Raw genomic sequence first — 27,582 nt, 5'->3', positions numbered from 1 at the left:
AAGCTATAGTAATCAAAACAGTATGGTGCTGGCATAAAAACATACTCATAAATCAATGAAACAGAGCAAGAACACAAATAAACCCAAGCATATATGGTCAACTCATATTTGACAAGGGAGCCAAGAATACTCAATGAAGAAAAGACAGTCTCTTCAGTAAATAATGCTGGGAAAATTGGGTTTTCATGTGTAAAAGAATGAAAATAGACCCCTGTCTTACACCTCTCAAAAAAATTAGCTCAAAATGGATTAAAGACTTAAATGTAAGACCTGAAGCCATGAAACTCCTAGAAGCAAACATAGGAAAAAAGCTCCTTGACATGGGCCTTGGTAATGATTTTTTGGATGTAACAGGTAAAACACAAGCAACAAAATCAAAAGTAAATACATGGAACTATATCAAACTGAAAAGCTTCCACACAGCAAAAGAAACCATCAACAAAGTGAAAAGACAACCTGCAGAATGGGAAAAAATATTTGCAAACTATATATGTGATATGGGGCTAATATCCAAACTATGTAAAGAAGTATACAACTCAATAGCAAAAAAACAAATACCTTGATTAAAAAATTGGCAAAGGACCTGAATAGACATTTCTCCAAAGAAAATAGACAAAAGCCAACAGGTACATGAAAAGATGCTCAACATCACTGGTTATTAGGGAAATGCAACAAAACCACAATGAGATAGCTCCTCATGCCTGTTAGAATAGCCACCATCAAAAAGACGAGAGATAAGAGGTAAGTGCTGGCAAAGATGTGGAGAAAAGGGAACCCTTCTGCACTGTAGGTGGGATTGTAAACTGATACAGCTACTATGGAAAACAGTATGGGGGTTCCTCAAAAAATTAAAAATAGAACTACCATATGATCCAACAATTCAATTTCTGAGTATATATCCAAAGGAAATGAAAACACTAACTCAAAAAGATATCTGCACTCCCATGTTCACCGCAGTGTTATTTACAATAGGCAAGGCTTGGAAACAACCTAAGTGTCCATCGATGGATAAATGGATAAAGAAGCTGTGAGATAGATAGATAGATAGATAGATAGATACACACACACACACGTATATATACATACACACAATGGAATATTATTCAGCTATAAAAAACTAGGAAATCCTGCCATTTACAACAATATGGATGGAACTTGAGGGCATTAAGCTAAGTGAAATAAGTCAGACAGAGGAAGAAAATGCTGTATGATCTCACTTATATGTGGAATCTAAAACCAAACTCATGGAAAAAGAGATCAGACTTGTGGTCTGAGAAGTGAAGGGAGGGGGAATTGGAGAATGGTGGTCAAAAGGTGCAAAGGTACAAAGTTCCAGTTACAGGATAAGTACTAGGGAGGTAGTGTACAGCATGAGGACTATAGTCAACACTGCTGTATGATATATATGAACGTTGCTAAGAGAGTACATCGTAAGAGTTCTCAGCATATGGAAAAAAAGTTTTTTTCTCTTTTTGCTTTCTCTTTTTATTCTGTCTATATGAGATGATGGATGCTAGCTAAATTTACTGTGGTAATCATTTCACAATATATGTAAGTCAAACCATTATGCTGTACATCTTTAACTTATAAGTGATGTATGTCAATTATATCAATAAAACTGGAAAGAAAAAGAAAAGTTTAAGTGTGGAGTCAGACAGACCTGGTTTGAATTCTGGCTCTGCACCTTACTCACCAGGTGACTTTGAATGAGGCATTTAACCCCTCCAAGTGATAGGTTCCTCTTTTGTAAAACACCAATAGGAATTTCTAACTTGCAGAGTCCTTTTGAAGATTAAATGAGATAATATATTTAAAGTACTTGGTATTGTATAAGTGAAAGTAAGCATACAACAAATTTAAGTTAATATTATATCAGTAGTCTGTCCTTCACTTCTTTATTGCATCACAAGGATTCAGTTTAAAGTAATTTGCTCATAGATTTACTCTGATTCTCTACACCATTCCTGACACTGGACTATGAATAAATGGAACCACATGACTCTGAATACAGTTAGAATACAGAAAGGGGCTCTTGTGGTCTATGATTAACTTCCGTGTAGGAAGGTGTTCTAGTGTTGGGCTCACGCTGTGCCCTACGTGAAGATTTGCTCTACAATTTTTTACATGTGTAAGATGAAACCAGCCTTCATTGTTCCATGCCTACACAGAGGACTCAGCCTTCCGGCTCATGGTTCATCAGAAATTTCTGAATGTCGAAACGTCATGGCAGTGTCATTGAGACAACCATTTCAGAAGCCATCCAAAGGTGTATTAAAACATCTTCGCAGGCAGCTAATCTCGTAGATCTAATGAGAGCTTTGGAATTTTGCTACCTAGGACAGTAAAGAACACAGATTCTTAGAACTTGTCATCTATTGCATGGCTTCTGCAGAAGGAATAATTGCGACTTATTTTTATTTGAATGGACATGCTAATTTATAGTTGTATACAGGCTTTTGACATATACATCATGTATATGTCTAATTTCATGTCTTCCATGCATGGAATTTCATAGCTATTAACTTTAAAACAACTGGACAGTCAATCACTTAAAATAAAAAAGGCCCAAAAGAAGAACTCTCATAGGCAAAGTTAGTTTAAATTCTTTTAAAGTATTACATCCAGGTATTTGTTAAATTGTCTTCCCGTAAGTATAGTTCCCTGATGTAACTTGAAAGATTTCCCAAAGTACAAATATGTTCATCCACTGGATATTTCTCCAAAACGTTATATTTTTCTTGCTAACAAGTGGTTCCATCAGGGCTTTCAAACCATTTTCTAGCATGAAGAAAAACCATGTTTTAGGTATGTCTGTTCCACTATTGATTTTTGCTGTATTCTATTTCGTTTATCAAGAAAACAGTTCAGCAAAACATCGTCTTCTTCAGTAGCTTATCAGACATGGACTCAGTGTGGACCAAAGAAAAATGTCACCGCTGAATCCAGCCTCAGCGCTTTTCCCAAACCCAAAACAATAATAGCCATTTCTAAAATCATAGAGAACTATGCATTATCATTTATGATAGCACAAAATGGTTTTTAATGAATCTGCTTATTATGTATATATTTAGATTAATTGCTAAGTTATTAGTGAATCAGAAGCGTTTCTTACAAAGCAAACAAAATATGCATCCCCTCTATATCAATAAGGAATTTTTTCCTGTCTATCTCAGTGGATTTTGATAGTCATGGAAACTGTCTTCAGAAAAATTAACTTGGGTAAAATTTAAATCTCCTTGTTTCATGCACATTGTCTTACGTACAATGGGACACTATTAATATATCCCAGTGAATCAGTTATTACTCTCAATCCTTGGGGGTACATTTTATAGAACACATTCTTCCAGACCCAGCAGAGTGCCATTATCCTAAAAATAAGGTATCCTATTTGTCTGACTTTTATAATTTACAATAGAAATGGCATAATAGTACCATCTGTGGCTAAAATGTTTTAAAACATCTTGTATTCTTCTACCATATGCATTCCTATGTACTTATACATGCCAAAGCAAGTGTAAGCAACATGAAGTCAAGGTCTATATCTCAACTCATCTTTTTAATCCGCATATCTTATATTGCATAGAGTGAGTGAGAAATATTTGGTAAATCAATCAATTTCATGGGCAGTATATTTGGGACTTAATGATAGCTTAATGATAAACAATGAAAAACTTGATAAAACTATTTATCTCAAAGGGCAAGTAACTACATTTCCATTACACAAAATCGCATATATAAAGATACAGAATCTACCCTTTTAATAGAACAATTTATACATCTTTGTATATTCTAAAACGTCATTTTAGATCTCAGGAAATGATAACATAACAATTATTTACTTTGAAAACTTGGCTAAATTTCTCTAGCACATAATATTATTCTGAGTATTGAGATGGAATTTTGAATAATATTCTCAACTCTTAAAATTATATCCAGGGGAGGGAGGAGGGGGAAAGGGGTGATTAGGCACATGTGTGTGGTGGTGGATTGTAATTAGTCTAAGGGCAGTGAGCATGATGTAATCTACACAGAAATTGGAATATATAACGATATACACCTGAAGTTTTTTTTTAAAATGTAAATGATGATCCCATTAAATAATGATTTTCATTCAAAGTCAACAATAACAAAATTATGTTGCGATTTTGATGGGAATTGTCTTTTATTTTTGAGTTATTTGGATGTAATTAAAATATTTATAGTTTTCTGTTTTTCTTCTACAACCATATGTATTTTTCCAGTATTCAACCCTTTCATTTCTTACAATAAAATTTTCTTGTTTATTTATTTAGGAACTGAATGAAAGTTTCTTATTTAGGTTCTCCCAAAGTATTTTATGTTTTTGTTTCTGTTTTGGGTGGGCTTTTTTTTTAAGTCTTCTAAATAGTGACTGCCAAAATGTAGGAAACTACTAGTTTTTGTAGTACTATTTTCCAGAAATTGGTGCTTCAAGTTCTTTTTTCCCTTGCCTTGACATTTTATATCACTGTTTAGAACATACTGCCTTCACCCTATCTGTCGCTTTACGTGCTGCTTAACTGGCTTGTCCATTCTAATTGCTTCACAGTAACCAATTTGTTTGAGTTTTTTATGTATATAATTATTTTAAAATAAAACTACAGGCAGATATAACATAGTATCAATTCCTGACTATATATTTAGTTAAAACACTTAACAAATGCTTAATAAAATATTATAATACATAAGAAAATACAAACCTCTAGTTATACATTCTAGTATATTCTAGGTATTAATTCTTCAGAATAATGGTGGACTTCTAGGTTCAAGCTGTTAAAATGCCTTAGGTAAGGTGTCTTATAACCAAATGTTTTTGTGTGTAATAACTAAACTCCTTTTTGGAGTCCAAAATGGTTTTGCTTTATATAGAATTTTGATTGATTGAGAATAATGTTTCCTATTATCTATTAAATTATGAGAAGTGTAAAGCCTTCATATGCGTTATCTCTTTGGTACTCACGGCATTTTTTTCAGGTTTATAGAGAGGCCAATGTCTTATCTACTGCATATCATAAAAGTACTCAATAAATATTTGTGGAATTAACCAAGGTAAACAGCATGATTAAAACAACTTGCTAACAACAGAAACAGAAAAAGGAGTTGGTCACCAGGCATCTAGTTTGGCTCTATTTTCAATAGATCATACTGTCTATTGAAAAAGGAATAAATAATTAGGAGGCCTACTTAATAATATACTCAATAGATAAAAATTATTGAGCGCTCCTATGTAATAGGTTCCATGCCGTTCTATTTTATTTGCTTTTGTTCATTTAATCCTTTCCCCAACCCTATGAGGCAGGTACTATAATTATGCTTATTTCAAGAGGAGGAAACAAGCAAAGAGAGTTAACTAACTCTAAATTTTTAGCAAGGGAGCTGATTTATATCTGTTTACAACAAATTTTGCCCCTAAACATATGACTGACTGATGCCACTTCTATGTGTCCACAAGAATCATGTGACCATAATGGACCTATATTTCTAAATCTAACCTATATAATGGAAAGTAGAAAGAAAAGTTGCTCTTTCTACTGCTTGGCTCCATCCTTCGGGTCAGACCATGCCCTGTGACTGTAATAAAGAGTATGAATGATCAATGCTAATTCTCCTTTCTCGACATTACACCATTAGAGAAGTCATGGGGGATTTCTCCAAAATTGCCCTCACGCAGTGTTAAACAACATATATATTTTTGAAGGTGTTACTGAACCATGTGTGTGCAGAGTCTGCAATCCAGAGAGTTTTGTGGTTTAGAAGCATGGCTGCTTCTGATTGTTTCTGACCACGTGTTCTTCTTTAACTTCACCAAAATGTTGGTTGGTTTCAATGAGATTATTTTCTGTGGGAATTCCGGTCTTGAGACTGTGTTCTTTGTCCTCAAATGATCTTCTGCTAAAGTTGATCTTCTGGGGTGATTCTGTGCACTAGAGGAAGTGGTTACAAAGGTCTAAATATTCTGGGCATCTGACACACAGCAATCGCTACCAACTTGTTTCTGAGGTTGTCACAGTTTAGCATCTTGCTATAACAGCTGTGAGTTTTCTTATTAAGAGAGTGCCTCTTTACCTGTCTTTGCACTTCCCTCGGTGGGTTCTGTTTTAGTAAATAATCTGATGTCATCCTTCTGATTCTTTTTCTCAGCCACAACAAAAAATGATAGCGAGATAGTTTATTCCAAACAGTGAGTGGACTCAGGAAAATTTGTTAGGAGCCAACGTGGTTATTTTGACGTTAACTCGTCTTGTGCCCGGTTTATATTTTAATGAGCACTCCTTGTGTGCACAGGATATGGGTATTTGGGGACACAAAGACTAAGGAAGAAGGGCTTTTTCCCTTGAGAGATTCATGTTTTAAAAGGAGCTTAAGTTGTAACTGAGTGGAGGAGTAAGAAGGTGCCATGGAGGAGGTGCTGAACGTGCTCTCAGGGGCACAGAGAGGAACATACCCTTGCAGAGGGTCGAATGATAACATGTTCTTTGACTATAATCTTATCCTCATGATAAGCCGCTAAAATTGAGTAGAATTTCTTCATTAAGGAAAAGGCAGCAGAGAAAGAAATTATAGGACTGTCACAGATCCCTTCTCACTCTATAAATGTGTAAGGTAAACTCGAGTAAACACATTAATGTAACTTTTAAATGTCCCTCTAATCAGAGTCATATGTATCTTTAACAATATTTCTCAAACTTGTTATGTTTATTTCAGAGACGGGGGGCACTCACAGAAATTCGTGAGGAGCCAGATCTGTTATTTTTCATTCTAAAAGTAGAAGAAATATTGCAGATCTACAATGTTGACTTTAACCACTTTTATTTTAATGAAATATAAATGCCTACCAATATAAGATATTTATAAACTTCTTATCCTTACAGCTTTTATAAACTATCAAACAAAAAGACATACAAATTAAGCAAAAACTAAAAAAGTCAAAAATACTGAATTAATGATATTGATATGAGAAAATTTTGTTTTTCAAAAGCTACATCACAATATTGAGACCATTGTCAGTGGAAAGATACATTTGTGCTTTTTGTTTCGCTTATTTTTGACTTGATTCCTTTGATACTGCATCTGATGGTCCGTCACATGCATTATCATGGTCATCGTTTCTCCTTCTCAACAAATAGCTTATTTTTGTCTACTGGTTCATTGTTTTCACAAGTCAATTCATTTAGTGCTATACCCCAACTACAATACTGAAGAAAAAATACACCATTCAATTACCCTTGATGATCCAACCACCACTTTTCTATATGCAAACTATTACAAAATTTTTGTTCCTAGAATAAGCCATGACATCTGTTATGCTATATTTAGCATAAACCCATAGTTTACTTTTTAAATCCATTTCTTTTGTTTTCTCTTTAGCCTATGGTAATATGTTTTGATCTTGAAGAATCAAAAGCTATCTCTAAGAGTTAAGCACAGCTTATCTCCTTAGTCTGTCATCACAGTGAATCCAGGCAAACAGAACCAAACCAGAAAACAGACCGCTGAGCTCTCCCCTCCACTTCCCTAACTGGCAATGTATATGCGTGACCTTGCCTCACTTCATCATTTTCATTATGCAAATTAATACTGCAAAAGAAAAGGTTTGCCTTTCTAATGGGTAAAAGAATTGTGTGTGAGAGGCAGATGGGGACTGTTGTTCTTCTATCTAACGTCAAGGCCCTGCTGACTAAGGGCGTGCTCACCAGCACTTTGAAAGTTCATCTCTGGTCACTTGGCACCAGCTGTCTTGTAAATGCAAACATGGGAGCCGAAGTTACATGGCAGTGTTCAGTTGTAAATGTCATCCAGATTATCCAAAATATGCTTACCTCAATTTTAGCAGTTTGGATCACCAAAGTGAAAACACAAAATTTTTAAATTCTCACAGATCTCGAGATTATGTCTGCAGATTTCTAGTCGACAGAGACACCAGTTTGAGAAATACTGATCTGTAGAACATTAGGCAAATTCCTGATAACCAAGAAGTAGTTCCTGTGTGGGTTTTTTTTTCTCAGAAAAGATTGGTGACATTTCTGAGGCTATCTGCTGACTTCTCTCTCTTCCTCAGCCTTGACCTGCTCTCTGGACAGTCAGTAAGCCAATGCTTTCTTTGTTTCTACATGAAAGGACTTTGTAGGAGTGGGTATACGGCCTAAGAGTTCAGTTAAGTGAATGGAACGGTTTAAATATTTTCATATAATCCTAGAATTGCCCATTGACTTTCCTCCACTGCACCATGAACTCTTTGAGAAAGGGACTGTGTCTTACACCCTGTTGGATTCCCAGGGTGTGTACCGTGCCCAGCACTTAGTAGGTACTCAGAACACATTTGCTGAAAAAATGAACGAATATAAGAAAAGTATTTAGTGGTACGATGTACATCAGATAACATGTTCCAGGGTCTTGTTCCTGGAAGCATATGACCCATAGCCTGTCATTGTGATAAATTAGCTGCCTGATAGAAAACTAGTCTCAGCCTGCCTGTGGTATGTTCTCGCCTGAAGAATCAGACCAGTTGCCATCGCTGCCTGATACTTAGGACCTGGAAAGTGATGAAAAGTTTCCCAATTGGCCTGTTTCCTCTGGTGTCTTTCCCTTTCCTTTCCTCAGCCTGTCATCCTTGTGACTCAGGAAGCTATGATCTTTTCCTTATTCACAGGAAGCGTTCGGGCCGCAGTCCAGAGCATGCTGTCTTTTCCTCCCTCAGCCCACTCTGTAGCTCCAGTTAGGGAGGTGGAGGCGAGCGCTCCGCTGTCTGTTTTCTGGTTTGGGTCTGTTCGCCTGGATTCGCTGTGATGATAGACTAAGGAGATAAGCTGTGCTTAGTTGGAGATAGCTTTTGATTCTTCAAGATCAAAACATATTGTTACTGACCCTTACAAGAGTACTTCTTTGGTTAAGTTACTGTTCACTTTTTCAACAGGATAACTCTTCTCTATTTTAGCTTCTTTAAGCCAACTTTTAATCTCTTATCAAAAAATCATTCACCGGATAAGGGGCATTGGTTGCCGTCATGTGCTTCACACATGTGAATGTAACACTTGAGGGAAAATGTTCTACCTGGTTTGAGCCTTCAAACTGAAATAACTTTAAGCAGAGAGGCTGGCCTTTCTCTTCTGGACCGGTTCTTTACATGCACATCTGCCATTCGTGGTATATATGTCTACTGGCAATGAAGGACAGGAAAGGAAATGTGGCAATACCAAAGATTAGATGCTTCATAAGCTAACATATTGTGTAAATGGATCTAGCCAGAAAGAGCTGAGGACTGAACTCTGTCCTAGTAAGCCGTGTGGCTGAGGGCAAATCATTTGACTTTTCTGTGCATTAGGAAATTTTTCATCTCAACAGTTAAACCTTGCCTTCCCTCTCATTGCCTTCAAGCCTGTAACCAATCAAGAAGACAATTTGGAATTTGAAAATATAAAATGCAGTGGAACTTTTTGAAAATATCAGACAGAAAAGCAAGATGTTCTATAGATAAGAACTAAGTCTAAATAAATACTTACATCAGAGACTGACATTTTATTTTACAGTATACAGGAGTCAGAATATGTGGCATTAGCACTTAGAGTAAAATGGCATACTTGCGTTGGCCCCTATGTTCCTGTCAAATGTAGTGCTTTCAGTACCATAGTTTATGTTATTTTTTATAATTCGCATAAAAATTAACATGTGTGCTTTAAAATAGTGTGATTGAAATGAGAGGAAGCAACTAAGAAATTTTTTTTAATTGTATTCATAGAAAGAATTAAAAATAGTGACATGATGACTGAGCAAACAAAAAGAAAAAACTGGTGTTATCACATATATCTATAATAAAATAATGGTAGAGGTATCTCACATTGTTGTGTTTGATATGTGTATGTATAAGTATATATACATTTGCAAGAATCTACACACAGTCTTTTTCACCCCCGTAGTAACTGAAAGTGTTTCAAGCTTTCAGTTATTTGAAAGAGCTGTATTCTTTTGTGTTGAATATATAAAAGCATAGATCCTGTATGCTTCCAAGTGAGAATGTGCTCATCACACATAATTTAGAGGTATACCCTCAGGAAAACAGATGAATATCCCTACACACTTCCTTTTTGGAATGACAGGGAATCAACCTGAATGGTCTGGACTCTTGCTTAGAGTCAAGCCCACAAGAGGCTTTAACTCAAAGCAGACACTGAGTTTTATTGGTTGGATGGTACTGCTGCCTATAATATACTTGAGCAGCAAAATGCTGAAACCTATAAAAGAATTTTTTTGCAATGTTAGAACTGGGTGATGTTGATGCTCACGAAGTCTTTCTTGAAGACAAGGACCGTGTCTCTTGAATGTGTATTCCTGGCTTATCACACAGTAGCTGCCATGTATTCTTTTTTAAAATGGTGCCTAAAGCACTGAGTTATGTCCCAAAAGTCTACCACATATATTTTGAGCTGTTTCTTTGCTTGAATAGGGAGAAGATCCAATTTATTCGAACTGAAGGGACCCCAGGATTGGTGCGTCTTTCAAGTGATGCAGACCTTGTTATGCTGCTGAGGTAAGTAATGCTAGTTCTTGTGGAACGTCTCCTGTCATCAGATATTGTGGAGCTTTTTAGCAAATAATATGCCAAAATTGGTTGCCTAAAGATATCTCCTTTATTCTTAAAGATTTATGGAATACTCATGTTGAAGATGTAGGGTGCTGGTTTAGAGAGAATTCATTTCAGATTGCATTTCTTATTTCTGAGATCTGTTTGATTTTGTTTTTACTTTACTGGTAAAGGAGGTGGTATGGGAGAAGGGAAAGGTTTGTAGAGGCCAATGAATAGAATGTCCCACTCACAGAATGGAACAGAAGGGCTTATCCCTCCAGCTTACCCCTCCAGAGGAGAAGAGAGGTCATATTTATATTTTCTTTCAAATTATTTTCTCAAAATGTGCTTTGTCCCCTTTTGTTGATTCAACATGATTTATTTACTTTATGGTTTTGAGAGTTTAGATTTGGGAAATCAGATAAGAAAGTTGAAATTTGGTCATTGGTACTCACTGCCAACTTGATAGCCCCTTTCATAAGACTGACTAATTGTATTTTCTTTCCTGATGGTTAGATCAGCTTTGGTTTTAAAGTTTAGGGTAGTTTGAAGGGAAACTGGCAAGTTTTCAAAAGACTTCCTCATTTTTAATAATATCCGTCAAATGTAGGAGGCCAGAGTGAAATACTGCTTTGCTCCCTCCAGTGGCTGGGACGCCCACCTCTGTAACCTCCGTAGAATTAAAGGGAATGCATGCGGAGCCGTATCAGGCCATGTTCTGCTTATCCCAAAGTGCTGACAATCTCGTTCGTGTTGTTCATGATGACCGTGACCCTAACCATTTCTAACTGCCATATTTGTAAAACTAAAGCCAGAAAGTTATTTTCCTTCACTGTATAGTTGGAGCGTAATTCACAGGGATATAATCACTTTCCCTAGATACTTCACTTCACTTGACCCTGAACAAGACCTGCTGGGGAGTGAGGTCCCTTCTTAGTGTAGGAGGTGACCTCCGACTATGGGGTACTGAGCTGGTTCTGAAAGCAGGGTGTAGTGTGCTGGATGGTCAGGAAGATTATTGGTCTATTAACGTGGAGTGTGATGTTTCTACCATAGTTGGGTTGGTGATAAAATAGTAAGTTTTGTTACAAAATTCTGCCTAGGATATGACTCTTTCACTTCATTCTAGAAATCTAAGTTTTTTCATTTAAACTAAAGAATTCTGCTTTTGGAATTAGTAAAAACAAAAATGGGTACAAAACAGAAGTCATGATTATCGCTCACCTGTCCTTAGTTAAATAATTTTTAGATGGTATAGTCTTAAATATTTTGTCACAAATAGCTTAGAATATTTGTACTTTGGTAAACACCACAGTTTGCATGAGTTTCTTTGTGTTATGTGTTAACTGGGAAAGTATATTCACAACACATAAAACAAAGATATCATGAATACATAAAGAATGCCTTCAAATCAATTTAAAAGAAGAAAACCCAAAAGAAAAATGGGTAAGGGATATAAAAAGGCATTTCATAGAGCTTGAAGTTTGAATAGCCAGTAAACTTATGGAAAGATGCTAATAATCATAAAATGCAATTCAAATAATGAGATACTATTTCACACTATTAGATTTGAAGAAGTTAAAAAGTCTGATAATACCAAAGGAGAAACAGGAACTCTCATGTTGTCTGGATTTGGTGAGATTTCAATTTCTACAGCCTCTTCATAGTACAGTTTGACAATATCTTATATAGTTGAAAAGGCATAAGCCTTATGACTGAGCAACTCTGCTGTTAGATATATACCATATTTACGCTAAGAAACTCTTTTACATATACACAAAGTGACATATACAGAATGTTCCATTGCACCATTATTGATAAAAGCACAAAGTTGGGAAAAAAGTAAATATTTGTCAAAAGATTTAGGGATAATAAACAGATTTGTTCGTAGAATGGACTTCTACATAGAAGGTAAAAGTAATCAACTAGATCCTTATGTATCAACATAGATATCAGAAATATATTGTGAACAAAAAAAGGTTTGAGAATGCTGTGTACTTACATAGCATTTATGTAATTTTTAGCAGTGCTTAAGGCGAAACTATATATTGTTCATCTATACATATATGTTGCAAAATATAAAATTAGGGAAGGGAAGGAATGATACTTATAAAGTCATGATAGAGAACAAAAGGGACTTCCTATACACACATGCACACATACATATACATCTATATGTAGATATATACAGATCTATAAGTATGCATGTATGTTTGTCTGAAGCAAAAATCGTAGTTTTAACATTTATTAATCCTGGATGACATTGAGTGTTTTTATATTATTCTATGTCACTTTTGTCTTAAAATTTTCAAGTACAAAAATTCCTGTCCATGTGAAAGATTTCTGAGTATTGGGTATATATAAAGGACATGATAAATGTCATGGAGCAAAGAGACAGCTGTAGGAGTCTGAGGCGAGGAAGCTAATTCCTCCTCTTCAGTTAGTGTAGCTGTAGGTTTCTAGACCTTTGTGGTATCACAAAGTGATACATGGGTGTTACACAGGACTTTTCCTTAGCAATAAATTCGCATTATTACAATGGCTGTTGATTTATTGGAAAAGAAAACTGACTGTTTCAGGGCTTAATTTGGTATTAGAAACATGATTACTTACTGCTTCTGTTCCCAAATCTTTTGCCTTTTGTAGTTTAAAAGTGGAAAGATGGCTTTAAAAAATATCATGCTAAAAATGCTTTTGCTGCAGTGGTGTAGCAGACGTGTGCCTGTGAACGAAGAGCCAGAGAAAGAATTATAAAGTGTTATTGCATCGCTGTCACCCAGGGTTTCTCAGTCTCAGAAGGATTCATGTTTTGGGCTGGATATGTCTTTGTTGCAGGGAGCTATTCTGTGCATTGTAAGATACTTACTAGCATCCTAGGCTCTATCCACTAGATGCCAAAAGCACCCCCCTCCCAGTTACAACAACCGAAAATGTCCTCAGACATTGCCAAATGTCTCGGGACAGTGTAGGGGAAGGGCAAAATTGCCTCAGTTTCGAGCCAGGACTATACCCCTTAGGAGTCCTTTCCTTAAATGTGTGTAAGATTAAACTGTTGCCCCTTCTTCTGAATGTTTTCTGAAAACAGTAACAGGCTTTTGGATTTGGCCAAGTTTGAGGAAAACCTGCTTCTACCTCTTAATTAAAAATGTTGGCCCCGTGGCCTAATGGTTAAGCTCGCACGCTCTGCTTCGGAGGCCCAGGGTTTCACTGGTTCGGATCCTGGGTGCAGACCCAGCACTGCTCATCAGGCCATGCTGAGGCGGCATCCCACATAGCACAGCCAGAGGGACCCACAACTAGAGTATACAACTATGTACTGGGGGGCTTTCGGGAGAAGAAGAAGAAAAAAAAAATCACATGTCCTCTAATTTTTATTGTTTTAATTCTATTTTGTCAAGTGTTTCTATATTTGAGCTTAGTGCGATTAATAGTACTTTTCTTTATCATAATATTTAGTGAAAAGTCTTGGATTCCAAGATCTCAGATCCCTGGTTACTATCTTTTAAGAGAGTATTAGAAACAGAAATTTCAATATGGAGGAGAAAGAAGACATTGGGTTGAATAATCTAAGATCAAAATCCTCACATTTGAAAACCATTATAAAGCCAGAGTAAATAAGAGAGCTAATTGTTTAGCAGTTGTTACTATTTAGGAGGTGTTTTGTTTTATTTTTTAATAATCCAATTAAATCCTAAGCTCTTTGAAAGCTGAGACCCTGTTGTATATCACTTGAAATAAAGATAGAGAACACATGTTGTGTATTTATTATGGGTTCTCTGTAAACATTGTGTGTTTGAATCTCATTCCCAAATCTAAAAACCCAGGTACTATTTTCAAATGAACATGTCTCAAACTCACATATTTAAGAGGCAAAATTGAAATCATGTTGTCCAAAGTTGGTGGGAAAACAGGCGAATAACCACAGGTTTCACAAAAGCTGCAGCAGCGGGCCGTTTTGTCCCAAGGATTACCTGCAGGAGAAAGGGGCGATGCTCCCTGTGGGGTGTGAACTGGAGCTCGGATGGATTGGGGTCAGAGTGGGAGATCGACTGTCTTCCTCGTTGTGAAAACAAGGCTTTCCCTCCTAAAGTATGCACTTTGTTTCTTATCTTTCCCCAGTTTATTTGAAGAAGAGATAATGTCATATGTGCCTCCACATGCCTTACTCCACCCCAGCTACTGTCAGTCCCCACGTGGCTCCCCCGTGTCCTCTCCCCAGAACTCGCCAGGTGAGTCCCTGTGCTGCTTGCTGTGAATTCTCTGAGGGGTGAGCCCCAAAGTCAGACAGTCTGTCCCTCACGTAGGACGGTAAGGGAACACTTTGGACACATCTTTAGTGTTAGTACAGGTACACATTGTGCGGCACTTCCTTTCTCTTAAAACTGGCTTGTTTCCATGGAGATTCATTTTGACAAGAAGATAATGACATTCCAGAACAGGAGGATTAATATTAGTAGTATGATATACTCAGATATAGAATTTACTTTTCGTTATGATGTATAGTACCTAATATATCTTGGAAAATATTAGGGCATAAAATACTAAGTTAGCTTTTTGGATTTAAAAAGTATTAGTTAGGAGACTTATTCAATGAATAATAAAAAGAAATCTCTACTTTCAAAAACTTATAGAATTAAAATTAGTCAGTTTAATGGACTCAGGTAGTTTTCCCCTGCAGTAGTCACAAACTGCATGAGACGGGAAGACTGAAGGTGTGTGGGCAGATCGAACTCATTGACAGATGAAACTAACTAAAACTAAGTTCACATTCTTTTTGAAAGAGGTATGGTGTGAATGAATGAGCGAATGGATGAATGAATGAATGAATGGTAGAAAATGCAGCTTAGCAAATGAGGTTTTTTAAAGGAAAGCAGTCATGATGTTGCAAGGATATCAGTTGTATTTATCATTATAGGCAATGTATTGCTCACACTTTATTAGCTATCAGAATTTAAAACTATTTTAATAGAAATCCACCTCCTTATGTGTCACTAGAAGCTGCTGTATGTTCTTTTATATATAGCATGTGTTTTCACATATATATACATGATAACGAAGCTGCAGCCTAATTGAATACCGCAAACAGGAAAAGGTCTATTAATTTGTTCATTTAACACAGATTTATTGAGCATCCAACTATGATCCAAGCACTGAATTAGACCCTGGTGTTACAACGATGAATAATATACAGTCTCTGCCTTTGCAGGATTCATAGTGGGGCACTGAGTCAACAAATGACTGTAAAGCTCTGTGGTTGACCCTGTAGTGAAGAGATGTACGGGAACACAGATGTGGGGACAATTCCTCCTTCAAGAGGGGGGTGGGGTGTTTGGGGAAAGACGAAGACAACAGGTACGAAGGGGAGCCTTGAAGGAGGATGAATAGGAGTTTCCGGGTGGACCAAAGGAAGAAGGGCATTCTAGGTAAAGGAGTAGCATAAGCTAAGCCACAGAAGCATGAGGAGTAGTTTAGGACAAATTAACAGATACAAGTGAAGACAGGTTCTCAAAGCTCACGTTGGAAAAATCGCCTAGGGCTGGCTGGTCATGGAAGCCTTACTTTGTAGTCCATGTGGAGCCACTCAAAATTTACAGAATCATATCCTGTTTGACAAAGTTCAGTTTGGTTGCAATATGGAGCATGTATTAGGTGAGAGCCTGGAGTCAGAGAACCTATTTGGGAGGCTGTTGCATGAATCGAGGTGGCATGATAAAGGGCTGGACTAATGGTGATGGAGAAGAGAGAATTAATTCAAAGACTATCTAGGATGTAGAGACACTAGGATGTAGGACTTGGAGTCCAGGTAGGGAAGAGTCAAGACAGACTCTGAGGTCCTCACCACCTAGACTGCTAGGCAGATGGTAACACCATTCACTAAGAGAGGAAAAGGATTAGACTGGAGGGGAGGGGTTACATGAGCTTGGTTTTGGACATGTTTTTTTGAGGAATCCTTGGGCCATCCAACTGGTGATACCCAGAGACAACTGGAAAAGACAGTCATGGCGCTCAGGAGAGGTTAGCAGCTAGGAAAACAAGTATGCTGGTGGCTGGTGAAGCCCAGAGGGTAGAGTAGAGGAATGAGGGAGGACAAGTCATTGAAAAGGAGAGAAAATAGGATGGTGACAGGAGGAACTCTAATGTTTAAAGAATGGGCTGGGATAGAGGAGCAAGTGAAAGAAAGAGAGCCAGTGGATTTTGGAAGAGACTTAGGAAAGTCTTTGCAGGAGGCCAGGTTCCAAAGAGATGGGAATGGTTAACAGGGCCAAATGCTCAAAGGATTCAAGAAGGGTGAAGTCTGAAATGAGGCCGTTAGATTTGAAAATCATGAAGTTAAATATGGCTTTTGTCAAAGCAGTTTCTGTTAATTAATAAATAGGTCATAAACTGGAATGTGACCAGTTACAGAATGATATAGGATGTGAAGTAGCCGCCAGGAGTGTAGAATATTCTTTTCATGAAGTTTGGAAGTGAAAGAAAGCAAAATAAGATAGTACTTAGAAGAAGAAGAGTTAAGGAAGAGGTTTTAGGATGGGGAAGCTGAGCACGGGTGTGTGCAGAGGTCAGAAGATGTGGGTGGAAGGAAAGATGGTCACTGAATGGGGCAAAGAAGCAGCAGTCAACGCAGCAGAGGCCTGTGGGAAGGGAGGACACTGGAGGCAAAAGCACAGGACAGCTGGAACAAAGTAGGGACACCTATTTTGATGATACAGGATGAAAAAAATAAATATATGACACTACGGGTAAGTTTAAAGGTATAGGGGGAAAATTGATGGAATTCATAGCTGGCTGCAGGCCTTACCAACTGTGAGTGATTTGGGGCAATTTACTCCCTTCCCTGAACTTAAATTTCTTTTTCTGTAAAATGGGAATAATAGTAACCACCTCCCATGGTTATGTGGAGAACACCTTGCCTGGTACCTGGAACATAACAAACATCCAATAAATGTTAATTTATCCCTTTTTCTTTCTTTCTGGAAATCTGGTTCTGAGCAGTGTAATTTGTCAATATTTGAACCATTAAGAACTGGAATATATGAACCCATTTCTTCCTGATTTGCAGAGCTGTCTGCCTAGATATTTAATCATTCTGACTGGTCTTTATCTTAGCTGGAACCTATGGTAAAGTTTAAAAACGGGTCATCCCTTTACCTGATGCTTTATGGTTAACGAAATGATGCTGTGTGGCTCATTGCTTATTCCAGCCAAGACTCACCTTTCCAGGCCTTTTCTGTGGCCCATCCTCCCTGAGAGAAAGGTAGATCACCAGATTCAGTCCCTTCCGAGCCCTACCAAGGCATGTGCTCCTGCAGACTGGCTGAACATTCTTTGAGACTGTGTGAGCATTCTAAAGGGTGACTAAGTTTGCCTCTCTTTCATTTAGCATCACAAATGTACATGAGTAACCCGTGGTGGCAATAAAATATGCGTTCTGGAAGCAGCTTTAGAGTTAAACATTTTCCAAAGACATATAACCCAAATATAGCTGAATTGCTAGCAGTGTTTTTGGTGGTTTTAATTTTCCGGAAGAATCATCTCCATATTTTTGGCCTACTCTGTTTTGTTGGGCTTTATTTGATCTTGAAATTGGGGTGTACTTCCTGATATCAATGGAAGTAACTATAACTAATGCCACACGATACAAGGGCAGGACTAGCCTCATGTACCCTGTGGCGGAATCTTCTGTTTCTTTGAGTAAAATATCCTCCCCTTCTACCAGTTTTCCTCAAGTTTTTGTGAAAAAGTTTCAAACAGATTTTTTAAAGTGGTCTGAGCCTCCTTCTTGTGACTAGAATTTCATCCCTTTTAGTGATGTGAGAATAATATTGTAAAAATTATGACAATAATAAATTTTAACGGTCTTCTTTCAGAATGCCTAGGAACCTTATAAACTTTCCACACTTTTCCTCATTCCAAGCACATTTACATGTCGTTTCAAGTACAGAAGAGAGAGGGGCTTGAGAAATTTTGACTGCTTTTTGCAGCTGTTAGAGTGCTCACCTAAAATTTGTCAAAATTTTGGAATGTGAAGGTTTGTTTTTCTAGGACCATTATAATGCCAGTCCTGACCTTCGCTATGCCAGAAGGAAAAACCATATAGTTTATTATGCCAAATATAGGACCCAGAAGTTTATTTAAGGATCTTTGTAGCTGTACATTTCTAGGAATTTAAATGCAATAACACCTAATTTATCTAATATTGTTGGAGATGTGCTCACTTATGTGAATTTTCCACATAACCAAAGCTATGACTTTAAGTGTCAGAGAATTTGTTTAACCGACCATTTGCTGAAACTCTTTCATAAATACAGTCTTTCTCCCTCTTTCCCTATACTCAGTGACCTGAGGATATTTCATGGTTTGGGGGAGATCATCATACAGAGCTGTTGTTACTTGACTAGAACCAAACTATATCTGGAAGCTAGTGACAGCACCGGGTCACACTCAACAGAAGTAAAACACACCAGAGAGCACTAAAGAGCTACGTGGGTTTTTACTGAATGTTGTCTCCGGGCGTGAGATTCGAGAGGGAATTATTTCTCCCAACACACAGTGTGACTCCTTAAGGATCCTCATTTCCTCTCTCTCTCCCTCCAGAGTCTTAGCATCTGAGCTGCTGTTTATCTCATCTCTTGCCCTTTTCACAAACACTCTCTCTTCTCTTCTCTTCTCTTCTCTCTCTGTGTCTCTCTCCCCACTTCCTTCCCTCCATCCTTCGTTCTGGCCTCTCCCTTCCTCCATCTTTCCCACAGTCCCTGAAGTAGCTTTATACTTGTTTTTAGAAAAAGTGTTCTATTGACTTCTCTTTGCTCAGCCCCACAGAGATGATCTGTGAACCAAACAATACAAATGAAGGATGCTCCTGGGCAGGTGGGGATGGGGGGGCGGGTAGATTGTGATTCCAGAGACTAAAGGAAAGCAAATAGGTCTCTGTCACATGTGGAGGTGTTATTGTTCTTGTTGTTGTTAGTGTCCCTTGTCCCCTACCCCTAATGCTGTCAGAGGATGCCCTTCCTGGCATGCCCTTCAGCTTTCCCCTTTTAATAGATTGCTTCTAATTTGCCAAGATCTGAGAAACCAGATTAGCGAGTTGGTTTTTAAAAACATTAAATGGTATGTAGGGCCAGCCCTGATGGCCTAGTGGTTAAGTTCGGCTCGCTCCATTTCAGTGGCCCAAGTTCACTTCCCAGGCATGAAACTATACCACTCGCCTGTCAGTGGCCATGGTGTGACTGCGGCTCACATACAAAAAGAGGAAGATTGGCAACATATGTTAGCTCAGGTTGAATCTTCCTCAGCAAAAATAAATAAATAAGTGGTATGTAAATGGGAGCATGAACAATCTCAAAACAATGACCTAGGGCCTTTTACTGCTCCTAGAGAATAGAGCAAAACCATGAGGACTTCAGTGCTCATGTTTCATGCCAACTATTTTGGAGGTGTTTTCTTTTTCCCTTAATTTCCATTGTTGACCTTATGTTCCAGAAAATGGAGTCTTCCGGATATTACTGTAATGCTTGATAGTTTGTTCTCATTCCCTAACGGGGAATTGTAAATAAAATGTCACAGAGATTTTCTTTTTAGAAAGTGAACCAGGAAAGAAGTGGGCTTCTGAACCATTCCAGTTCAGGGGCCTGAGCCGTGCTGGGTTTGGCTGAGCTCCATCCCCGACCATCGCGGGGCAGGAGCTAGTCATCAAAGAAATCTGGGTTCCTGGCACACCCGGAATCAAGAAAGACCCAGCCTTCTTAGCAGTTGGAGGCCAAGATTTTTCTCATATCACCTGAAGTATTTTATCAGGTAGAATTCTTTAGTTTGTATATGATTATGCAATTTTGTAACAGTAAATGGAAATAGTATAACACTAATATGATAGTACTTTAGGCCCGCCTAGCAAAGTTAGAGGAAAAAGAACCCTAATATCTGTTACTGAAATTTTTCCTGCAAAAAATGAACATAATGCTGACTCTCCATGAAGTCAGCCCTGCATTTGATCACTTCCTAAATAGAACATTGACCTCTTTGTATCTGACTTCCTGTTTTAAGACCATGAAGTCCATGAAATTACTCTCTCTCTAGGAGTATCGTATCCTAGAACTTCACTTGCAGTTATGATTGCCATGCAATTCTATTAGCTCAATCATACAAGATCATTTTTGATTTCCAAAGTGGAAGTAACGGCATTGCTGCCCTGGAATTTCTTGGCAGTTGCACCTAACTAGCATTAAGAATTTGACCAGGGCCACTGGCATAATTTACTGTAATTTTTAAACCATGAAGTAATGTGTAAGTGATTTTTCATAATAGAACTATTAGTAAAAGAATTTTTGCATTCAGCAATTTCTGTCTCCAGAGTTTCCATAATTGAATCTCTTTACCTGGAGTGTAAATGGAGTCAGAAGTAGTTTTTATCAAGTGCCTGTATTGATATTGATGGAATGCATTATGGCATTTCCCACATCCTTTTAAGTATCTCAAATTATACAGCAATAGTATATGCTGGGTTTTTGGTTTTTGGGTTTTTTTCTAAGTAATCAACACTTGAAGAATCATGTTTCTTTTCAGTCCTGGAAGATTTTCATTCAGTCTTTTCTTCCTCTTTGTCCTCTTCCCTATCAATGATCATGCTCTTGAACGCTGATTCATTACGGCTGCTTTCTGAGCTGTCTGGGTTTGCTGCTCTACAGGTTCTCAGACAGCCGTGCTCACGGCTCTTTTCTGCCACCCCTGAGTGGACTCGTGCTGCACTGCCCTTTGGCTCAGGCAGCCAAGACAGCAGCCTTGTGCTCGTGGAGATCAACACATGTTCCTTCATGTTGCGAACGACGCCTTTCAGATACACAGGAAGCATTGCCCCTGCGTTGGGCCCTGGCTGCTGCCCAGGTGTTTCGTTGGTTATATTTAACCTTTCTGTAGGGGATAATGGTTCTCAACCTTGGCTGCTCATTGGAGTCATCTGGAGAGTTGCATAAAACACTTACTTACGCCTGGGCCTCACCCCAACAGATTCTGATGTAATGTGTCTTGGGTGTGGCCTAAACATTGGGATTTTTAAAAGCTTCCTAAGTGATCCTAAGGTGCAGTCAAGATTGAGAACCACTGGCTAGGAGTGTCTTCTGCATCCCAGACCTTTTTAAGGTCAAGTTTATTTGCTTCCTTTATGACATAACTATTAGCAGTTTGGGTAAAAGATTCATAACCGTGCAAACAGACCTCTGGACATACTTGATCAATAACCAGTTTTACTAAAATCCATTCCTAAAGCCCCAACACATTTCCCCATGTATTTATTTTCCAACTCAATGCAGACAATAACAATAACAGCTAACACTTACATGGAGCGGCTTCTGCAACAGCACTGCACGAAGTGCCCAACATACGCTAACTCACTTAAACCCCAAGTGTGGTCTGGATCTCTTCCCCAGATCTCCAGCACCATATTTTCAAGTGCCTGTGGAGTATATCCACCTGGACGCTGTCCTCTGCAGCCCAATATGTATAAAGCTTCACCCGCCCATGTCCACCAGCATCGTTTCCCACACTGCTTTTAGCATCCGATAGACCTGGCTCAAATCCCAAACCTACCATTCACTGGCATATGACTTCAGCGTCCTTAGTTACAAAGTGGTGATGATGTGTAATCATAATAATGCCTGCTTCATAGACTTGTTGTAAGGATTTCCCAAGATCCTCTACATAAAGTGAATTGTCCCTAATCCATAGCAGGCACTTAACAAATGGCAGCTACTGTGATTGTTTGAAAAACTTTATGCTACCATGAGAGCTTCCTGTTTCTCTTCCTTACTTATCTGCTGGTACTGATTCTTATTTCACACGGTAGATGTTTCTCTGAGTCACCACACTCCTGTCTAGTCCTCATCCCCTCAGGCCTCGATTGCTGAAAGGACTCCTAATTGGGTCTCTTCCCTCCAGTCTCCTTTCCTCTTTCCCACCCTTAATCCAGTCAACACACTGAAAATCATTTCTAGAGTAAAACACCCCTGGTATGTTATTCCCTTACAGGGAACCTATAAAGGCTTCCATGCCCAAACTCCTCAGCCAGATTTTTTAAAATTGCCTCTCATAATTTGGGTCCAACCTTTTGACTGATTTAATTTCCCACTTACTCCCTAGCACTCCCCTCTGCTCTTGCTTAGTGGTCTCTCCTCAGTGTCTTCTGAACATGTGTACAAGGCTTATCTCAGCTCTTCCTGCCTTGCCCCAGTGTAGACTATAGATTCTCAGTTTATATGGCCTGCTTCTACTAAAGCCTCCTCCCTAAAGTCTTTTCCATTTTGATCTCTACTACCCTCATTTACTGTTACTTTTCTATAACACTGATCTCAAATGCAGTGTCATTGAGTGGCTTTGGTGTGGTTGAGAACAGGCTTCGCCTAATGGAGCAGCAGCCCGCCCAGGGAAATGCAAGCCAGTTGTTGCAAGCGTTCCCAAATAATTTCCAAGAGAAAAATCTGGATTTTTTTTTTTACTTGAAATCTCCTAATTTTTAAAGATGGTGTGGCAAATCGAATAGATCATTAGGGCTGGAACAGCCCTGGGGCTATCGTTTTATCCCCTCTGCTCCATAGTTTGTATGCCATCTAGTTTAGGACTTAATTATTCTCTCATTGTTTGATATATTTTATTTCTGTCTTCCCAACTAAATTATCCACTCCAGCAACCCCACCTCAATCATTTTGAGCATCTGTTGCTGAACTAAATACAGTATTAGCAATGAACAATAATCACTTAATTGATTCATTCATTAAAGAACTTGACGAAAATAATCCATAACCAATCTATAAGTGAAAATTTGGGAGAGTTTATTCTGAGCTAAAATCTGAGGACCATGGCCTGGGGCCTTTCTTCACGAAGGGAGAAAGGGCACCAAAGAAGTGAGGTGTACAGAGTGGTTACATACCCCCAAACAGGATGTTTCACATATGATTGAAATGTCCTTCCCACAATAGTCACAAGATTGCCCTGTCAGCACAGCGCTTGATGGACACAGCAGGTAGTGGGTCTGCTATCTCGGGGTGTAGCAGGAGGCAAGTCTATTGTCTCAAGCTGGGTGGTCACAGGTGAGCGCAGCAATCAGTTCCTAGCCTAAGGAAAGATGCTTAATCCTTAAGGAAATCCCAACGTTGGGAGGGGGAGGGAAGTTGCACCTTTATCTCAAGGGCCTTTGTTCTTGCCATAGGGAATATCTAAAGCAGATATACAATGCATGCTCAACGGCCTTGATCAGGCCCTTTTGGAAAGACAAGGTCAGGCCGAATTAGGTTTACACCAAATGGCTTCCTCATATACTCCAATATATCCTGTTACTTGCCATTTTTGTTTGTCGAACTACTTAATGAGCTTCGTGGCGTGTAATGCATCAGGCTTCCCAATTCTTGTTTTCTGGTTTCTTTCATTGTGTTGTGAAATATTTAGTAGAAATATCTGATGTTTTTGTCATGGCTCTGCGTCTGATTCCCATATTCAGTATCAGTTTTGTATCCCGGCTTGTTGGTTAGTCACCTTGAGACACAAAGCCAGATTTTTCAATGGAAAGAAGAACAAACTGTGTTACTTTTACATTTTATTAATGATATTTGCCATTGAATGACATAAAACATCTACAGAGAATTACAGAACTTGTCACTTACTAAGTGCAACAAATAGCAGTATTATTTACTCTTTGTGCATCCAGGAGACGTGTGCATTCTGAAATTATATCTGAATTCTGTCTTTATATCAAAATTATTCTACCCTGCATCATGGAATGTATTAATTATGTGTCTAAAATAATTGTTATAGTGCATATCTAAAAGAAGTTTTTGTAGGTTTTTCAGAGAGTGAAGTGTGGAAACTTACTATTCCTGCTTTATATTCCACATATTTTCACATTGTAACTTCCTCTCTAATTGCCATGATATCATCTCAGCAGCAAGCAAAGATATTCCACCCTGAACAGTTACCCTGAGACATGACTAACTCTGTTTGACTCATATTCATTTGGACTGAAAAGGAGAACATATTTGACTACACATGGGCACCATTGTAACTGTTCAATGTAACTATTCATTGTGACTATTCAGGATTGTTATTCTCAACCAGCTGCCACAAAGGAGACGTCTCTTAAGATCCTGGTTAAGCTCTGTTGTAGCCTTCGGCCTGGGGAGGTGGGAAGTGCAGGAAGTGAAAGTATCGCCTCCTTTTATTTGTTAACTGTGGCCTCAATCCTGCCGTAATGCTTTTTGGTGACGTGATGAACATCAGGACATTGCACAAATCCACACCCTCCTCTTTTTGTGGTTTGCTGTAGGTACTCAGCGTGCCAATGCCCGGGCGCCAGCCCCTTACAAGCGAGACTTTGAAGCCAAACTAAGGAACTTTTACAGGAAGTTAGAGACTAAAGGATATGGACAAGGCCCAGGGAAATTAAAGTAAGTCAAACTGATACAAACCATGAGATTTGTAGATGGTGAAAGGATGGGATGCACTTGGGAATGTAGGAAATTTGTTGTGATTTGGGACAACCAGCCTTTGTTTTAGTCAACATAATTATTTTGGCCTGTGTAAATTACAAGATCATCTAAAAGGTAGTTCTGGAATTAAGCACAACTAAGCTTAAGGTTTTAAAACAAACAGCAAAGAGACTACCACGTCCCATGTGAAAATATAGGCAAAATCAAAAGCGGATTTATTTCATTCTCCTGAAAAGTACCTCTCTGTTGGTGTACAGTATATTCCTTAGATGGAAGGCTCTCACAGTGGGCTGGACAGCACATTACTGTTGCCTGAGCTGACCTGAGTGTAGGAACACCGCTCAGCTGTTTTTCATTCTGTGAAATAAATTTCACTTGTCCAATAGACTATGTCGTGAATGTTGTCTCTGCCTTTCTTTATCCACCTCCCATCAAATGGGGAAACTGAAACGTCGTCACGTTCTTTGGCCTAGAATTATTTTCATTTTCTACTTACCCCTACTCCTTCCATCCCGCCTCCACCCCTGTGCCATGTCCCCACTGGAGACCAACATGCCACCTGAGGGAGCACAGAGGAGGGAGATCTGCCCTGTGGCGACACCAGGACCTGGGATGCCTGAGAAAAGCACGCAGCCCAGCAGCCCCCGCCCCCATCACTGGCTCACAACCCCACACGAGGGCTTGCTCCACTGAACCCCGAGGTTCCACTCTCATCACCCTGCCCCTAACACCATCCCTCTCTGAGCTCTGCTTATGAAGGTCTTGATGATCAAGCTTGCATGCCTCTGGCCTCCCTATTGTCTCCCTTTCCATTACTGTTTGCGTTAAAGGCAAATTGATATCTGCTTAAAGAGGACTTTGTCATTATCACAAGTAGATTAGTCGGCCACAAGTATCATTCATTTTCTCTGTCACCTAGGAAATCTCAAGATTCACTTCTTTTGCAAAGTAAGTTAAGCACAGTAAACTCCTCTGCTCTGGAGGACACTGAGAATTTTCTTTTTCTCCTGTTCTCTCTAGGCACCTTGTAATTGAATTCCTTGTCTAGATGCATTCAGGCCTAAATCATTACCTCACGGGGTTGTTCTTGCTTTACTGAACCAAAGTTTTGTGTTTGTGTTGTTTTGTAACCATTTTCCTTCTGGGATGAATTCATGTGACCATTCAGAAAGGACTCTTGAGTTGCTGTTACAGGTCATAGGTGGGGTGCTCTATTTGCCAATGATTCTCTTATGTCACTTTCGTTAATGCTGTTAAGAGTTAAAGACAAATGTGCACTTGATTGCAGATAGCAATAGAGTAAGTCACTCCACTTTTTGCTTAGGTAATTATGGTAAATGGAAATCAAATGGCAAGTGCCCAGTTCTAGACAGATAAGGATTAGGAAATAATCTGTATTTTTCAAATTCTCTCTCTACGGACAGGTTAATTATCAGAAGAGATCACTTACTCGAAGATGCTTTTAATCAGATCATGGGCTACTCCAGAAAAGACTTGCAGAGAAATAAGCTGTACGTCACCTTTGTCGGGGAGGAAGGGTGAGTTGCACAGAGAAGTGGCCTGCGGAAGGCACGCGGGCTGCGGCTGCAGGCGGACGCTCCACCACAGCAGCTGTGGTTGCCTGAAACAGGAAATCCCTCTGGCAGGAAATACATTCTATACACTTAAACCTCTCAGCTTTTTTCTTTTTTTAAGGCTTCCTCTGGTTTTTAAATCATTTGACATAGAAATTCTTTGGTAAAAACCCGTAACTATAGATCATTTGTGAAAGCAGAAGCCTGGCTTGGTTTCTTCTCTCTGTAACTCTCTTCCTCTTAAGGAGAAAAAGTGGGCTTGGAGAGAAAAAACAAGGAGTTGCATTTGAACGTCTGTGAGCTTGTTATCTGCACTGGGTGTGAGCAGACAAGCTTCTCCTGTTAAGCTCAGTTTCAGAATCACGAATTCGAGTCCTGCCGTTCTACCCGGAAGCCTCAGCAGCTGGGAACTCTTGGGCCCCGGTTCTTATTTTTCTGTCCCTGGTTTTTCTCTTCCTTTGCAGCAGGAGCTCACATACCAAAATAACTACCTGCTGTAAACACACATCTCCATGTTCTCTCACTCTTCCAGGAGTGTGCTTATCTCCATAAGAGTGAGGAAGTGAAGGAGTCAAAGACGCCATGGTGTTTATCACTCCAAGTAAACGTAACAGTCTTTACATAACACTTCAAGAGATGCCAGCTCTCCTCTGTCCCAGACCCTTTCCTCTTTCCTCATTTCAGGTCTGAGTTTCAAGTCTCAGCACCTTCTTCGTAACCTAGCCATCACCATCACCAGAGTGACTTTAAAAAATACCACACAGTTGCGTAAACTCTGGTTGTCTTCTCTGTTGATTTGGAAGATTTTAAGACCACCCCCGTCTTGGGCTGGCCCCAGTGGCGCAGCGGTTAAGTGCGCACGTTCCGCTTCAGCGGCCAAGGGTTCGCGGATTCAAATCCTGGGTGCGGACATGGCACCGCTTGACAAGCCATGCTGTGGCAGGCGTCCCATATATAA

At 38.9% G+C, this 27,582-nt stretch overlaps 1 protein-coding gene across 5 annotated transcripts in view; it reads left to right on the top strand.

The window, feature by feature from the left end:
* The window catches only part of HECW2 (HECT, C2 and WW domain containing E3 ubiquitin protein ligase 2), a 374,671-nt gene that overhangs the window by 308,417 nt on the left and 38,672 nt on the right, over window positions 1-27,582 (top strand). For all 5 annotated transcript variants that reach the window (XM_023622255.2, XM_070242072.1, XM_070242073.1 and 2 more), the window contains 4 exons: window positions 10,460-10,543; window positions 14,699-14,808; window positions 24,888-25,008; window positions 26,475-26,588. In XM_023622255.2, coding sequence (XP_023478023.1) covers window positions 10,460-10,543; window positions 14,699-14,808; window positions 24,888-25,008; window positions 26,475-26,588 — 429 coding nt within the window. The remainder of the gene's footprint in view (window positions 1-10,459; window positions 10,544-14,698; window positions 14,809-24,887; window positions 25,009-26,474; window positions 26,589-27,582) is intronic.

The sequence above is a fragment of the Equus caballus genome, chromosome 18 (genome assembly GCF_041296265.1).
Source record: "Equus caballus isolate H_3958 breed thoroughbred chromosome 18, TB-T2T, whole genome shotgun sequence".
Taxonomy (NCBI): domain Eukaryota; kingdom Metazoa; phylum Chordata; class Mammalia; order Perissodactyla; family Equidae; genus Equus; species Equus caballus.
Note: the sequence above shows the minus strand (reverse complement) of the source record. Positions and strands in the feature narration are given on the sequence as shown.